Below are 16,222 nucleotides of genomic sequence, written 5' to 3'. Positions count from 1 at the left end.
TGGATGTCCTTGGTAGGTAACCCCGATCGAAAGTTCTCCGGAACTATAAGCCGCACCCACCGTTACACGATTACTACTACGTTTTCGGCCATTGGTCGCGAGTATCGCATTTTTGACTACGAAGAAACATCAAACGCGATGATCGAATCGACTTCGTTTATGTAAACGAAGCACATTAAGGAATCGTTTGCGTTCGATAATTCCAAATAACCGAGCCAGACAAACCTGTCTTACGAAATAGGATATTAATTAGAAGCTTATCAGTCCGATCCAAACAACAAACTTCAACCGATATAATTAGTAGTTGACCGGATATTTTTTACGATAATGCAAGATCTAATGGACGGGGTTTTAATAACAAATTCTAATAGATCCGGGTCGAGAGGCAAGTATTGAAAATAATTGCACGATTTTTTTAAACTTTGGAGTTTCGAATAGGGGGATGAAATTATTATTATTATTATTCCATTAGTAGTGTAGCAATAGTGTGTAGTCGTGTATATTCCATTGTACAAATTATTATTATTATTACTACTAGTGCTATAACCATAGTGTATAGTCGTTTATATTCTATTGTATAAATTATTATTATTGTTACTACTAGTACTGTAACCATAGTGTATAGTCGTTTATATTCCATTGTACAAATTATTATTATTATTACTACTAGTACTGTAACCATAGTGTATAGTCGTGTATATTCCATTGTACAAATTATTATTATTGTTACTACTAGTACTGTAACCATAGTGTATAGTCGTTTATATTCCATTGTACAAATTATTATTATTGTTACTACTAGTACTGTAACCATAGTGTATAGTCGTGTATATTCCATTGTACAAATTGATATTGTAATTAATCTTCCTTGATCATCGAATGAACCGCAGATGTAGAAACTTTAGACTTGAGATACTCGTAATACTCACCTGTATTGTAATCGCGGTATTGCGTTCCAGGTGCTCGTGCTACGTACTCCGTGGTCAGAAATGCGAAATGTCAGACTTTACGTCTTATGTTTACCATAAATTACTTTCTCCGACACGGTGCGATCCGTATCGAGCGCGCTACTGCTCGGAAGTTCTCCATTTCCTAGATCGCTACCTTTATCGGTGTAAACATTGTCATTGTCATTTGTATCTCCATCACGGAACGGAATAGAACTTTATAATTATACTATCATCCCTTGCTCGATAAATGTACTTTTAAGAAAGATCATTCGCGAGAAAAAAATAGAATTTGGACACTTGGATACATTGGAAGAAAGAACGATTGTAATTTTCTTACACAATTAACGCGACTTGGAAGAAACGTAACGAAGTAATGACTTCGTGGTTCCTTTTACATTTTCCTTTAAAGTCAAAGAAGGCTGGGGTACATGTTCACCGATCGAAGTTGCGTAAGAAGGTATCGAAAGCTTCTACCAACGAATTGCAAATGAGGTATACTTAATTGGAGACAACTTTTTCAGCGTTGGATCAGTGAGAGGGAAAACTTTCGGAGTAAATTCATTTCACTACTTATTCCTTGCGAATTGAGTAGCGAAAATCTTTACAGAATTGTCCACGATGGGTAAAAAGATTTGTACACCTGTTGTTTTCTTTAAACGAAGCATCTAGAACAATATCGAGGTCCGCGATCGAGTTAAAAGGTCAATCGAGAAACTCTTAAAGGTGATACGACGCATTTGACCTATACGATTTTCCCACTGTTATTGTTCATATTACTTAGACTAATAATGTTATATAAAAAAAAGATAGATGGCGAATAATGTACGTAGTTGTTTATCGATACACGAGATCTAACTGTTTTGGCGTAAGAAGCGATCAAAATTTGATGTCTCTTACGTAGACTTTAAAAAACCGCGGGAAATCCACCCTGTCAAAATGTACACTTTCGAGCATAAGAATTGGATTTATAAAAAATAAAAATTTGCACTAGAATAGACCAATAAATACGATAACTCTACAGTACGTTCAAAATACTCGAAAGCTCTACGAAAGAGATCCACCTTGTTATCAGAAATTTACGCTGGTAGAAAATACAATACAAACTAGTTCTGAAATCGACGTCTGCATCCATTGTTAACCTTTCGAACCAGCCAAGTCTCACGGGTGTGGATCTGAATGTCACAAAAAATCCTTCTGAATGAGTTGGCGAGATGTAGGCGTGGTCATGAGGTGCAGACATGGCGAGCCGAACGTGTGGATTGCACAATGTGTCGCTTTTGCTATCTGGATCCTAGACTCGATGCCAGAGAATTAGATCAGACGGTACTCGAACGATGGTGCTTAGTATTGTCAGGAGTTGAAAAATTGTCAGAGTTAGAAAATTGCTCGGTCGCTAGGTCAGAAGTTTTAATCTTTGCGAGGATGTACCGTAAACAAACACACAGATTGTCCACGTTCCCTTTCGTGCATGGACCTTTTATAATTCCTCTTCATTCGGAGCTTATCTTCTCGTGGATATTCTTTACAGGTGTTCCAGAAACAGGTAGTGTCGAGTGAGGGTGTTGGGTTATTCTTTCTTTAAAAAATTCCTTCTTTCACCAGTTCTTATATTTATTTTCTAAAAACAGTTAGACTTTGTGAGGAACTTGGGGTTGAAGTTTGCTCTTTGAAGATCCTACTGTAAGTTTTTCATTTACTTTTCAAAAATGTTTAGGCCACTCGATGAATTTCGGAGGTCGAAGTCCTTCACTTTAAGAGCCCCTCTACTTTCCAATTCTTACTCTCGTTTTCCAAAAACAGTTAGACCTTGCGAAAAACTTGGTATAGAAGTTCCCTCTTTGAAGATCCTCCCTTAAAGCGATTTCCTCATTTATTTCCAAAAATGTTTAAACCACTCGATGAATTTCGAAGGTCGAAGTCCTTCGCTTTAAGAGTCCCTCTACTTTCCAATTCTTACTCTCGTTTTCCAAAAACAGTTAGACCTTACAAAAAACTTGGTATCGAAGTTTCTTCTTTGAAGATCCTCTTCTGAATTTCCTTTTATATTCTCCTCGATTTCCTCATATATTTTCCAAAAATGTTTAAACGATTCGATGAATTTCGAAGGTCGAAGTCCTTCACTTTAAGAATCCCTCTACCTTCCACTTCCTACTTTCGTTCTCCAAAAACTGTTAGATCTCGCGACGAATTACGAGGATCGAGATCTTCCCTCTTCTTTTCTTTAAAAAATCCTCCCCTTGTTCGGTTCCCATATATTCGATTTCCAAGAAACTTTTCGACAATTATGCAATTCGGGCCCAAGAGGGGCCCATGCGACACCCGGGCTCGCTCGATCGGGGCACTGGACTGATGCAGTTTTCGTACGCGCATGCGCGAAACCACCCTGCCCATCTGGGAACATACTTGATACACCCTTTCCGAACGGACTTGGCGCTAGTTCGAGTTGATCGCACGAGCGCGTTGGATTCGGTGGCCGTCGCGGTGGATTTCTTTCAGTTTTTACGCGATAATTGCTGTTCACATCTCCGAGTCGGAGGTTCTCTGCAGACAATGAGGTTGGTTCCCTTCGTCGTTAACGATCCTTCGAATATTGTTACCTCGATTTAATTTGGATAAACATCGGTGACGGTGGCTTGCTTCTCTCGCGGTTGAAGGGTTCTCGAGGAGTTACACGCACCTACTTAGGTAGGTTAAAATATCGATTCCCCAGAAATATCGTTTTTCGAACTTCTCTTCTGTAGGTCACAACTGTATTATCCTCGACTCCATCGGGATATCAACGATGATTTTTTTTTCTTCTATATTCCTGAAAATTATAGAAAAAATTCTCCGTTTGAATACGATTATTACATTTTTTCACAATTTTTTTCGAATATACAGATTATGCAAATTATCCAACAGATCGATGAAAACGAAACACCCTCGAAATTATACATCCGTTATTTCTCGTAGAAGAAACAGAAAGAAATGCAAAGTATTAGCACTCGAATGTCGTAATATCCAAAGATCAACCGCAGGTATTAATGACACTCGAGACTTGTACTTGAATATCGCAAAAAGTTGTCAGAGCGGGACATTGGGACCGTGACTTTGTTGAAATTCTACGATCGACGCGTTCCGATTGCGTAAAATCGAACCGAGCGATTTATGCTCCGTTAGATCGAAAAATTGCCGCGTTTTCGTTTTTTTTTAACGACGGTCGGTCATATTTGGACAAAGATAAATCGTAAACGTGTCTTTATCAACGACAATGGGGAATTTTACATTCGGGTGTTACTTTACTCGAGCGTGTAATTTCGTAATTTGTGCGAAAAGTGTTGACAACGATAGTTGTACGTTTGTCACGATATCCGTGACAACAGTGAAATGTCACTGCGCCCCAGACACGCCTTTGTGAATCTAAAACCAGATCGGAGACAGGGAAAACAAAATACCGCGAATTAGAACGTGCTTGGAGAAACGTTCTATCGGTTGGATGCATTTGAATTAATTTGGCGCGCAACGATCGCACCGTTCAACTTTTCGATGATTCTACTGCGTTATTACGAAAGTGATTTCGTTTTCTTTTCGGTGAAAATGAAACACGATTTTTCCAGAGTGTACAAACATTTTATTGAATTGTATATTCTCCATTTTGGAAAACGAAATTACTTCCTGAAAAAATATTGAGTTGTTAGGAAAATTATTTCGTTCTTTGGTGAAAATGAAACACGATTTTTCTAGAGTGTACAAACATTTTATTGAATTGTATATTCTCCATTTTGGAAAACGAAATTACTTCCTGAAAAAATATTGAGTTGTTAGGAAAATTATTTCGTTCTTTGGTGAAAATGAAACACGATTTTTCTAGAGTGTACAAACATTTTATTGAATCGTATATTCTCCATTTTGGAAAACGAAATTACTTCCTGAGAAAATATTGAGTTGTTAGGAAAATTATTTCGTTCTTTGGTGAAAATGAAACACGATTTTTCTAGAGTGTACAAACATTTTATTGAATTGTATATTCTCCATTTTGGAAAACGAAATTACTTCCCGAAAAAATATTGAGTTGTTAGGAAAATTATTTCGTTCTTTGGTGAAAATGACACACGATTTTTCTAGAGTGTACAAACATTTTATTGAATCGTATATTCTCCATTTTGGAAAACGAATTTACTTTCCGAAAAAATATTTAGTTGTTAGGAAAATTATTTCGTTCTTTGGTGAAAATGAAACACGATTTTTCTAGAGTGTACAAACATTTTATTGAATTGTATATTCTCCATTTTAGAAAACGAAATTACTTTCCGAAAAAATATTTAGTTGTTAAGAAAATTATTTCGTTCTTTGGTGAAAATGGAACACGATTTTTTTAGAGTGTACAAACATTTTATTGAATCGTATATTCTCCATTTTGGAAAACGAAATTACTTCCCGAAAAAATATTGAGTTGTTAGGAAAATTATTGCGTTCTTTGGTGAAAATGACACACGATTTTTCTAGAGTGTACAAACATTTTATTGAATCGTATATTCTCCATTTTGGAAAAGGAAATTACTTCCCGAAAAAATATTTAGTTGTTAGGAAAGTTATTTCGTTCTTTGGTGAAAATGAAACACAATTTTTCTAGAGTGTACGAACATTTGATTAAATTACATATTCCCCATTTTGGAAAACGAAATGACTTTAACGAACGACCCAATATTTCTTAATTTCGAACGAGATTTCGTAAACGTTGGAAACTGAAAGCGTCGACTTGGTCTTCGTCGAACTCGTTCTCAAAAGTGAAACGAAAGCAAAAAGGCGACTCGCGCGCGACTCGAGCTCATATTTACATAAACCTGTCGTTGGTAATGTATGCGGCGTGAAGGCGGAAACATCCGATGGGTTCAAGTTCAAGTACGCGTTCGAAAGGGAAAGTTTAACCGAAGATACGTCCAGTTCGATCAGCTTACCGTATAAACGCAACCGTGAGAAGAACGAAAATTGATACGAACAATAGACAACGAACAAACACTCCGTACCGTGATTTATTAACAACATTCGTTGGATGGAACTGTCTAATTAAACGAGCCAGACGCACGAAGGGAAACGTAAATTGATTACGAATCTACGATCGATCGAAGATATTGATAATTCTCGGAAGTAAAACTTTAGAAACAAGGTGATCGAGTGACAAAGACATCATCGTCAACGATGGTTGTTGCACATCATTGTTTCGCGAGCAATGTTACCGTTTAGCACACAGGGGGATGTTTGTAAACTCGATACGCGTGTTACGAACGAGAGAATATCGTCGATATTAATTTCAGGATCGATTCGTTAACGTTTCGACAGATTTACGTTCGTTGATTTGAATATCATAGGATACAATTACAGAAACTTTGAAAAAAATTCAAACATCGGTTGTTTCTCGGCCTGAAAAATAATGTTTCTCGATCCTTTGATCGCTATAAAGTCTCCAGATGATCGATCGATCGATAAATTATGTATACGTAATCAATACCTAAATTAATATCGTCGATATTAATTTCAGAATCGATTCGTCAACGTTTCGACAGATATACGTTCGTCGATGTGAATACCATAAGATACAATTACAGAAACTTTGAAAAAAATTCAAACATCGGTTGTTTCTCGGCCTGAAAAATAATGTTTCTCGATCCTTTGATCGCTATAAAGTCTCCAGATGATTAATCAATCGATAAATTATGTATACATAATCAATACCTAAAGTCTTTTAGATATTCTCTACGTATTTCCGCGTACCTCGTACCTTGTGCATCTGATCGATCGAAGGATGAAGAAACCAGAAGACTCTACATAGCATTACAACCTCGTAATTTTCTGTCATCTTTATCGATCACAGGAACCCGCTTCTTGTCGTCCTCGCGATAGCTTCGTCCTGCGTGTGTTCGAGCTCGCACAATCTCCAAACGGTTGCCGAATGGCCGCTCCTGGACTTCGCTCTACCACCGGATCAAATGTTTCTCAGTCGATATCGTCCCGAGAACGTGGTGCCAACCGGTATCACGATCGGTGACGATAAGATCTTCATCAGCGTGCCAAGGTTACGCGACGGTGTACCGTCGACGTTCAATTACATCACGAAGAACCAATCGTTCGAGATCAGCCCGCAGCTTCGACCTTATCCGTCGTGGGACTGGCACCTGGCTGGCAGAGGGGAGATGAACTGCTCGCAAATGATCTCGGTCTACAGGTCGCAAATAGACAGGTGTAACAGGATCTGGGTCCTAGACAGCGGTATACTGACCTCGATCGACGACTTCAGACCGATCTGTCCCCCGAAACTTCTGATCTTCGATCTTCTCACGCATCAACTTGTGCGGAGGTACACGTTTCCTCGGGAGGTGAGTATCTTTGTTGTTCTTGTGGTTACAGGCGGGCAATAATTGGTCGAGAGACGGGACAATAACACGGGGTACGTTTGCAACGCGCGAGGTAACGAGAAGTTTAAAAATAATATAGTCTCAAAGTCGTTTCACCCGCACGCTTTAACTCACGATTCGTGAATACAAGTATTAAGATAATAGTATCTTGATTTATTTCCTGCTCGGTAGAAATAGGAGGTAATCTCTGTAAGGAGTAAAAGTTTTAATGAAAGTCTCCATAGAGAGTTACCGTTTGCCGAGTATCTCCGTAGAGAATATTGTTGTAAAGTTCAGATTATAATATGTAGTTTATTATAATATACAGGGATCTCACATATATAGTGGTATAGTTTTTGTACATATGAGAATACAAAGTCCGAAGAAACATGTATCGGTCTTATCGGAGTACTGGGTAGTCCTCGCAAGGTAAAAGTAATCACGATGGGGAGTAAGATCAACGAGGGAGGAACTGGTGTATTCGAGTAACGTCGTTAAGTGTGTTTACTTTGACGAAAGTGAAACGTAACAATTTGCTCGCTGGTCGATTGTTTTCCTGTAAGAAAATTTCTGCTCGGTTAAAGAGCGACCGGTTAATCCGGGTCTTTCGTAGATGGTAACTACGTGTAACATGGAACGTCTACGAGGAAGCAATTCACACTGGTGGAGTGTGTTACCTGTTGAGATCTCGCGGTGTTCCATATTATCCGTTGTTGATCGTTACGTTTACCTTGCGTTCGATACAGAGCGGAGATACAGGTGTACTGTCATTGACCCGACCTTGAAAGCAATACACGTCGCATATAACGAGCATATAATATAAGAAGCATGTAATAAGCATGCATATAATAAGAACGCAAGGAAATAATGTAGAACAAGGGAAAAAAAGAGAGAAAAGAACGTGGGTGATAATTTGAACGAGAGGTAAATTTTGTCTTTGGATGAGAAATGGAGCTATTAGATTTGTCTTTTTATTTTTCGAAAAATGATACTACTTTTGCGTAGATCTATCGATTCTATATTCACAGTTGTTCAAAGTGTCGTAGTATTTTTTTTACAATGGAAGAAACGACAAAACGTATCGAACAACCTGGTACATTAATCGTTGAGAACTCTACCGATGTGGACGATAAGAAAATATCTTTGTATTCAATATCTAACGGTTTCGAGGAAAAGTGTTAGCTTCCTTTCTTCGGTATTTGTGTATATATGTATACATACTACATCTTTCACTCGCGCAATGCACAGATCTGTAATTTTCGATTCAACGTGTTTATTTAAAGTAATCTATAGTGTATTAGAAATATCGCGATGTTGAGAGTAAGGAAGGGGATATTGGATCACAAAGAGGGACATTAAGGATGTTTCTCTGTCTCCAGTCTTTGAGACCCAACACGCTGTTGACGAACCTTATTATCGACGATGTTTCGGCGAAAACCTGCGACGATGTGTTCGTTTACATATCCGATACCGCGGGACCAGGTCAGTAACCAAACATTCTTATTTATTTATTTTCGCGTTCGATTTCCGTTTTAGCTTAAGTGTCGCTTTTTCTCCAGGTATATTGGTTTTCGACGGAGCCACGGAGAGGAGTTGGAGGGTCGTGCACGCCTCGATGTATCCTGATCCAAATTTCTCCATGTACAGGGTAAGATTCGTATCTATGGATAATTTCGGTTTACAATTTGTCGTAACGATGAATAAATTAATAACGATCTCGTAACGCGAAAGCATCGAAGCTTCAAAATTAGTATGCGGAGCAGTTGAAGTTTCGTGCACGCCTCGATGTATCCTGATTTAAATTTCTCCACGTACAGGGTAAGATTCGTATCTATGGATAATTTCGGTTAACAATTTGTCGTAACGATGAATAAATTAATAACGATCTCGTAACGCGAAAGCATCGAAGCTTCAAAATTAGCATATGGAGTAGTCGAAGTTTCGTGCACGCCTCGATGTATCCTGACCCAAATTTCTCCATTTAGATTGAGCCCTAATTATCATCGGTCGATTTACTTTTTCCCCTCGAATCGTTATCGTCAAAGATCGCGATTTTTCGTAATTATTTCTGAATAATTTTCACGCGTTCTCTCACCGTGTATTTTTCCACGATTTCTCATCTGTCTAGATAACATATATCGAGTTTTAAATGACACATATCGAGTTCTAGATAACATATATCGAGTTTTAAATGACACATATCGAGTTCTAGATAACATATATCGAGTTTTAAATGACACATATCGAGTTCTAGATAACATATATCGAGTTTTAAATGACACATATCGAGTTCTAGATGACATATATCAGGTTCTAAAAGTAGCGCGAAATTCAAATCGACCGGTGGCGATCGCGAGAACAGGGTAAGATTCGTAACTGTTAATAATTATGATAATCTCGGTCTCCAATTTGTCTTAACGATAAATAAATTATACGATAACGATCTCGTAACGCGAAAGCATCGAACCTTCAAAATTAGTATGCGCGACCGTTGAACGTTACGACCGATGTTATTCACGTTTACAACCAATGTAAATACCACGTTCTCGTTAACGAACAGCGTCCAGCGTCGAAGTAGGCACATTTAAAGTAATTGACTCGAACACTTCGCGACTCATGAATAACAACGGGCATGTTGGCACGCGGAACGTGGTGAATAAATCACGAACCGCGGAATAAAAATTAAAAAACGATTTCGCCCGATCTCCTGCGATAACACACAAGTACGCGTAATTCCATCGTGATCCGACGATAACGTGTTTCGGCATTCGTGAATTTCACTGAAAAGTATGTCAATTTCGTAATTGCAACAGGTTTGATCCATAGAAATTCAATTTAAAATAAACTCCTGGTATAACGTTTGTTTATTCCACGAGTACGTTATCGGTGAGAAAAAAAAAGGACTGTTAAACAACGCGATATTTTTCGAGTCGAATGTAATTTTTTCAGATCGGCGCCGACACTTTCGAGTTGATGGACGGTGTTGTTGGATTAGCTTTTTCCGCCAATCTCGGATTGTTGTATTATCAACCGCTGGCGACGAATCGACTTTTCAGCGTGCCGACCACGGCGCTTCAAGCGGGTCCTCTGCCATTCGGGGAACAACTTCCGGTAACTGTACTTGGTTCGAAGTCCAGTCAAGGTATCGCGTTGGCCGTTGATCCTAGCGACGAGAAGATCCTCTTCGCACCGCTCACGGAAAGGATCATCGCTGCCTGGCAGCCTCAGACCTCTCAACAATGGTAGAGTACCAATTTGCCTCGCGATACGAGCGAATTTCCGATCGTTGTACGGTAACTCCTCGTTAAAACGTCGCGTCGATCCCTCGATGAAACGATCGCTTCGTTAAAGAGTCACGGTTGTCCCTCGATGAAACGTACCTTATCATTCCCACAATTGTTTATTCTCTTTGGAGCAACTACCTCGATAAAACATATCGAATTGTCTCTATCATTGTATACGTTCTTTAGAATCATCGCCTCGTTAAAAAGTCACGATCGTCCCTCGATGAAACTCACCTTATCATTCCCACAATTGTTTCTTTTCTTCGGAGCGATCACCTCGATAAAACGTATCGAATCGTCTCTATCATTGTATACGTCCTTCAGAGTCATCACCTCGTTAAAAAGTCACGCTCGTCTCTCGATAAAACATATCTCATCATTCCCACAATTATTTATTTTCTTTGGAGCAACCACCTTGATAAAACGTATCGAATCGTCTCTATCATTATACACGTTCTTTAGAATCATCGCCTCGTTAAAAAGTCACAGTCGTCCCTCGATGAAACTCACCTTATCATTCCCACAATTGTTTCTTTTCTTCGGAGCGATCACCTCGATAAAACGTATCGAATCGTTTCTATCATTGTATACGTCCTTCGGAGCCATCGCTTCGTTAAAAAGTCACGGTCGTCCCTCGATAAAACATACCTCATCATTCCCACAATTGTTTATTTTCTTCGGAGCGAACACCTCGATAAAACGTAACGAATCGTCTCTATTATTGTATACGTTCTTTAGAATCATCGTCTCGTTAAAAAGTCACGGTCGCTCCTCGATAAAACGTACCTCATCATTCCCATCATTGTCTATGCTCTTCGGAGCGACTGCCTCGATAAAACGTATCGAAACGTCTCTATCATCGTATACGTCCTTTGGAGCCATCGCCTCGTTAAAAAGTCACGGTCGTTCTTCGATAAAAACCAACCGGTCGAACTTTCAAACCACAGATGCAAATTTTTTTGCGATATCCTTGAATTTTGCGTCCCGCGCGAAACCGAGACAGAACTGTTTACACGAAATTCTGTTTTTCTCTTTCAGGCACTTGATTCAGAGTCCAGAGAAGCTGCAATTCGTCGCTGAAATTCGTTGGGCGGAACGCGACAACGGCAACATTTGGTTGCTGTCGTCCAGATTCCAGAAATTCTTCCGACGTGAAGTGAACCCGCGCGATATCAACATTCGAATCATGAGGCTGATACCCACTCCGTTTCTAAGCTACGTTAGGCATCTAGGGAACAATATTTTACTGTAAATTAATGAACGATGTAAATTAATTGCGGAAGAGATGGTGGATGGTTTTCGGGGTTGAGTAATCCATCGGTTTCCAATGGAAACGATATCGGTTTCTTACTGATGACTGGATTTACAGAGCTCGAAAAGATATCTTTTCGTGGAGGACTATTCTCTTGGACAATTTCGTAGCAGGCGTTGATTTGAGAACGTTAGAACAATTTATGCTCACACGGTGCAGTAATGAAACTATTATGCGATCGAGGCGTAACAATTAATAGTAGGTCTTTAGTATGGGAGAATTCGTATTATTTAAGTATTAATCGTTCGGTTACGATCACGGTTAATCGACGAGGAACAAGGATAGAGGTGCAGTGAGAGTCCAGGATGACGATGTATAATACAAAAGGGTTTGTTTATCTATTAGCGAAGACAACGCAATTGAGAATACTTGAATGTCCTCGTCAATGGAGATCGTTCAACTGTATCGAGGATCGAATTAACACGCTCATCTATTTTACTTTATTATACTATTTTTTATCTATTGTATCGTCCAATATTTTCTATTATAATGAAGGCACTCTAAATTCTGATCGAACGTTGCAATTTTTATTTCAAAATATTCTCCGTTGAATAACTTTACATTTTCTTGCCTATCCTGATACGATGGACCAACCGTCACTAAGTCCTTTTTTAAACAATGCGAAGTTAATACACGATATTTAATACTTTCTGCAAGCACGAGCTTTCCACGTTTCGATAAAGATATTTCGAAACACCATAGAAAATATTTCGAAACACACCGAGAAAAATGATCCACCATAGTGTTTCGTTCTACTCTCCTCTCTATTTACTCCTCTCTGAAAATCGTTGACTTACATTGCACGAAAATTAACTAATCGTTAATTTCTTCTGTGCATGTAGACATTCTCATCGAACTATAACAAATCATTATCGAGAGCACGATACCAATTCTCGTGGATCTTACAATTACTTTCAGGTCTCGCGTTTTTAAACATATCGGTGACGCACTCTAAGCTACAAATGATAAATAAAGTGTTTTCAGATTGTCGTAACTGTGCAGAGTTATCCAACGAGAATATTCTCATTGCGTGTACATTTCTCTCCCACTTCGATTCTACAATTTCTGGTAATTCGAAACGTCGCGCGCGTTCGCTAGAAAAAGTGCAATCGGTCGACGGAAACGTGGAATTTCAAGTGACGATTCTCTAATCGGGAAATAATCGTGACGTTACCAACATTTAAGTCAATCTTCGCGCCCGCGCGGGCACAATTGCATAACCGATATTTATGCAATCAGCGGATTTTATCGTTCGAACGTCCCGAGTTACAAACACCGTGTAAACACACCGTATCTGTGTAGTCGTTGGTACGAAATTAATACGAATCGTGAGGCGAATATATCCGGTATTGCTACGTAGGTGATAAATCATCGTTAAGTGAAAAACACGTGTTGAAATCTGTCCGATAAATTGTCATTAATTGGGACTGGCCAGGGAGGTGTGCAAATTGTTAATTAATAATGGACGGAGCAGCGCTATATGCCCCCCGTTCACGATGCGAGATCTCGATCTCTTCGATGGTAAAATATATTTTTTCGGATAACAATGCGTGAGATGGTTCGTTGCGATAGTGTACTAAAATTTCTATGCGTACTAAAAATAGATATATTTATTAGAAGATTAATTCTATAGACGAGGAAATTCCGTATAAAATTATATTAATAGTCTTAGTGTCCTCTGCACGTGTCGTTACAATCTTTGCACGTGTATTTGTAACTACTGCGTCTTCTTTGCAATTACTCCCACTTTGCACACCTCGTTGCAACAAACACGCTTCCTTTACACTTTCCTATATTCTTACACGAATTCGTTTCAATCTTTCGTTCTAATTTTCAATCTTACTCTCTCCGTGCATTTAGTCACGTTCACTAATTCCAATTGCTCGTCTTTTTCAAACACTCTACATTTTTTATGAAATTTCTACATTTTCTACGAAATTTCTACATTTTCTACGAAATTTCTACATTTTCTACGAAATTTCTACATTCTCTACGAAATTTCTACATTTTCTACGAAATTTCTACATTCTCTACGAAATTTCTACATTTTCTACGAAATCTCTACATTTTCTACGAAATTTCTACATTTTCTACGAAATTTCTACATTTTCTACGAAATCTCTACATTTTCTTTCGTTCTCGCGCATTACCACCCTTGGTCGTCCTGCACGACCCCTGCAAAAGATAGCTCCGTAGAAACCCCAGCGTTAGATCGCTGTTAAAATGTTTACCCTAACGCAGATCCGTTCACGAGAATTCCAATGTTACAAACGCTGTTACAAAATTACGACCGAACTGAGAAGTTACTGTTCGAGGATCGAACGAGTGCATTTTCGTTCGCGACATTATCGTAGCTGGATAAACCAATTACGCGACATCGAACGTCAAATGTTTCTCGAATTCGTCGCGTGAACTTTCGTCGAAATTTCACGATGATTCCGTTCCGTAACCGTGACCAAGGTGGACCACGACATTCGATACAACTCGTTCGAGCCACATAGCGACGAGCACAGAGAGACGAGATGCTTGATTGGCTCTTGGGATCGTTGCCCGAGACTATCGGTTGTTTCCTCAGTCGCTCCTCGATCGCGACAACGAGCGCAACGTCCCTATCGCGTCTCGGCCTTGACAAACATCTCGCGTCGATCGGTTCGATCATAATCGTTGGAAATCTGCTATACATCGATGGTAGTACTTTCTCCGACTTGGAAATCACGAAATAGTTTACCAACTCCTATTCGATAACAACTCGAATCACCGGTTGATTATAAATAGTCTTCTGTTCCACTGACTCTGAAATGTCCTTCATTCAAATCCTTTAATATTCTTCGTTGGTGATTTTCTCAATCTTTCTCCATTGCAATTGTCCTATTTCTTTTTTTTATTACAATTTTTCAATCTTTTTCGTTTGCAATTTTCCAATTTTTTTCGTTTGCAATCTCTTACGTTCGTAATTCTCCAATATTTCTCGATTGCAATTCTCCAATCTTTCTTCATTACAATTGTCCCATTTTTTTTTTATTACAATTCTCCAATATTTCTCGATCGCAATTCCCCAATCTTTTTTCATTACAATCGTCCCATTTTTTTTTATTACAATTCTTCAATCTTTCTCGATCGCAATTCCCCAATATTTTTCCATTGCAATTGTCCCATTTTTTTTTATTACAATTCTTCAATCTTTTTCCATTGCAATTGTTCCACTTTCTTTTTTATTAAAATTTTCCAATCTTTCTCGATCGCAATTCTCCAATCTTCTCGCCCACAATTCCCCAAACTTCTCGATATCAATTCTCCAATTTTTCTCGATTACAATTCCCCAATAGTATCCCATTGCAATCGTCCCACATATTTTTCTCACCACGATCCTCCAATCGTAACACATTCCCCTCGAACGCGATTATTTTCTCCCTCGAATCCTGCATCGAAAAGTGAGAAAAATTCATTCCAGTGTTTACACGTTCCGTAGATTTTTAGATAGCGAAAGTGTATTAACTCATTATCGGGCGAGGGTTATCGCGACGTCTGCTCGCGAACGGTCTATTCGTTCCTGTGCGAGTACATTAGTGGTTTTGTGTATCGAAGTCGGTCACAGCGGAATTGGAACGCTCTTCGTTGTTTCCGTAACGGTGAAAGTTGCGCGGAAGGAAAAAGAGGGTGACACCAAGAGGATTTCAACCTCGCAAGGAGAACGAGCTCTAAAAACATCGCTTAAGTTTAACTTATAACGAATCTTCGACGTGTATTAGCGTCGAGATTAAATTCAGGGATAATATATATCGAAGAATAGAACCAGCGTGAAAGGAAGAGAAAGAATCACACCGAAGTTGATTATTAAATTTCTATTCGTTCGTTGTGAAATATTACATTTCGTGACTTAAACGTTCGTTCGACGAGTTTAACGAACGAAAGATCGTTCGTCGTTTGTTCGTTAAAAATTTGTTCTCGCCTCTGGCTACACCTCGCCGGGAGACCGGAAGAGAGGTGAGTTTCGCGATTCGTTCCGGTCGCTGTTGTTTTTCTTTCGTTCGCCAATTGGAATGCGGCGATCAATGACTCGTTGCTTTCGTAGTAACGATCGGTAACTCGGAACAGGAAACAATCCGAGTTACCAATTAAGAGAGAGCCTCTTTTATTACAAAGAATCGATATTCTCCTTTTGTATATTTCTCTTGAACGCAATGTTCTAAGAACGCTAATTTAAAATAGAAAACTGCTCCAATTCTTGAACTCGTGCATCGTCTGGTAAATAATCGAAGTGTATTTAACACACTCGTGAAACATTTCTATCAATCTTTCCGTAAG

At 38.9% G+C, this 16,222-nt stretch overlaps 1 protein-coding gene and 1 long non-coding RNA gene across 2 annotated transcripts; both read left to right on the top strand.

Annotated features, from left to right (window-relative positions):
* Nucleotides 1-3,408: 3,408 nt before the first annotated feature.
* Nucleotides 3,409-12,322, top strand: LOC143147800 (protein yellow). The gene is made up of 6 exons (XM_076313399.1): nt 3,409-3,505; nt 6,802-7,303; nt 8,701-8,803; nt 8,881-8,969; nt 10,271-10,563; nt 11,644-12,322. Exons 1-6 carry the CDS (start codon nt 3,501-3,503, stop codon nt 11,855-11,857), a joined length of 1,206 nt encoding a protein of 401 aa, XP_076169514.1. The 5' UTR covers nt 3,409-3,500; the 3' UTR covers nt 11,858-12,322.
* A 1,818-nt stretch (nt 12,323-14,140) lies between these two features.
* On the top strand, nt 14,141-15,515 carry LOC143147801 (uncharacterized). Its single transcript, XR_012992353.1, has 2 exons — nt 14,141-14,605; nt 15,387-15,515. It is a non-coding gene; the product is annotated as an uncharacterized LOC143147801 (long non-coding RNA).
* The last annotated feature ends 707 nt before the right edge of the window (nt 15,516-16,222 follow it).

Source organism: Ptiloglossa arizonensis, chromosome 6 (genome assembly GCF_051014685.1).
Source record: "Ptiloglossa arizonensis isolate GNS036 chromosome 6, iyPtiAriz1_principal, whole genome shotgun sequence".
Classification (NCBI taxonomy): Eukaryota; Metazoa; Arthropoda; class Insecta; order Hymenoptera; family Colletidae; genus Ptiloglossa; species Ptiloglossa arizonensis.
This window is presented reverse-complemented; position numbering and strand designations above follow the sequence as displayed.

What these genes read in the sequence shown, in the direction of transcription:
- LOC143147800 (XM_076313399.1), top strand. An exon ending in GGTACACGTTTCCTCGGGAG is followed by an intron (nt 7,304 to 8,700) that starts GTGAGTATCTTT and finishes CTCTGTCTCCAG; the next exon opens with TCTTTGAGACCCAACACGCT. An exon ending in ATCCGATACCGCGGGACCAG is followed by an intron (nt 8,804 to 8,880) that starts GTCAGTAACCAA and finishes CTTTTTCTCCAG; the next exon opens with GTATATTGGTTTTCGACGGA.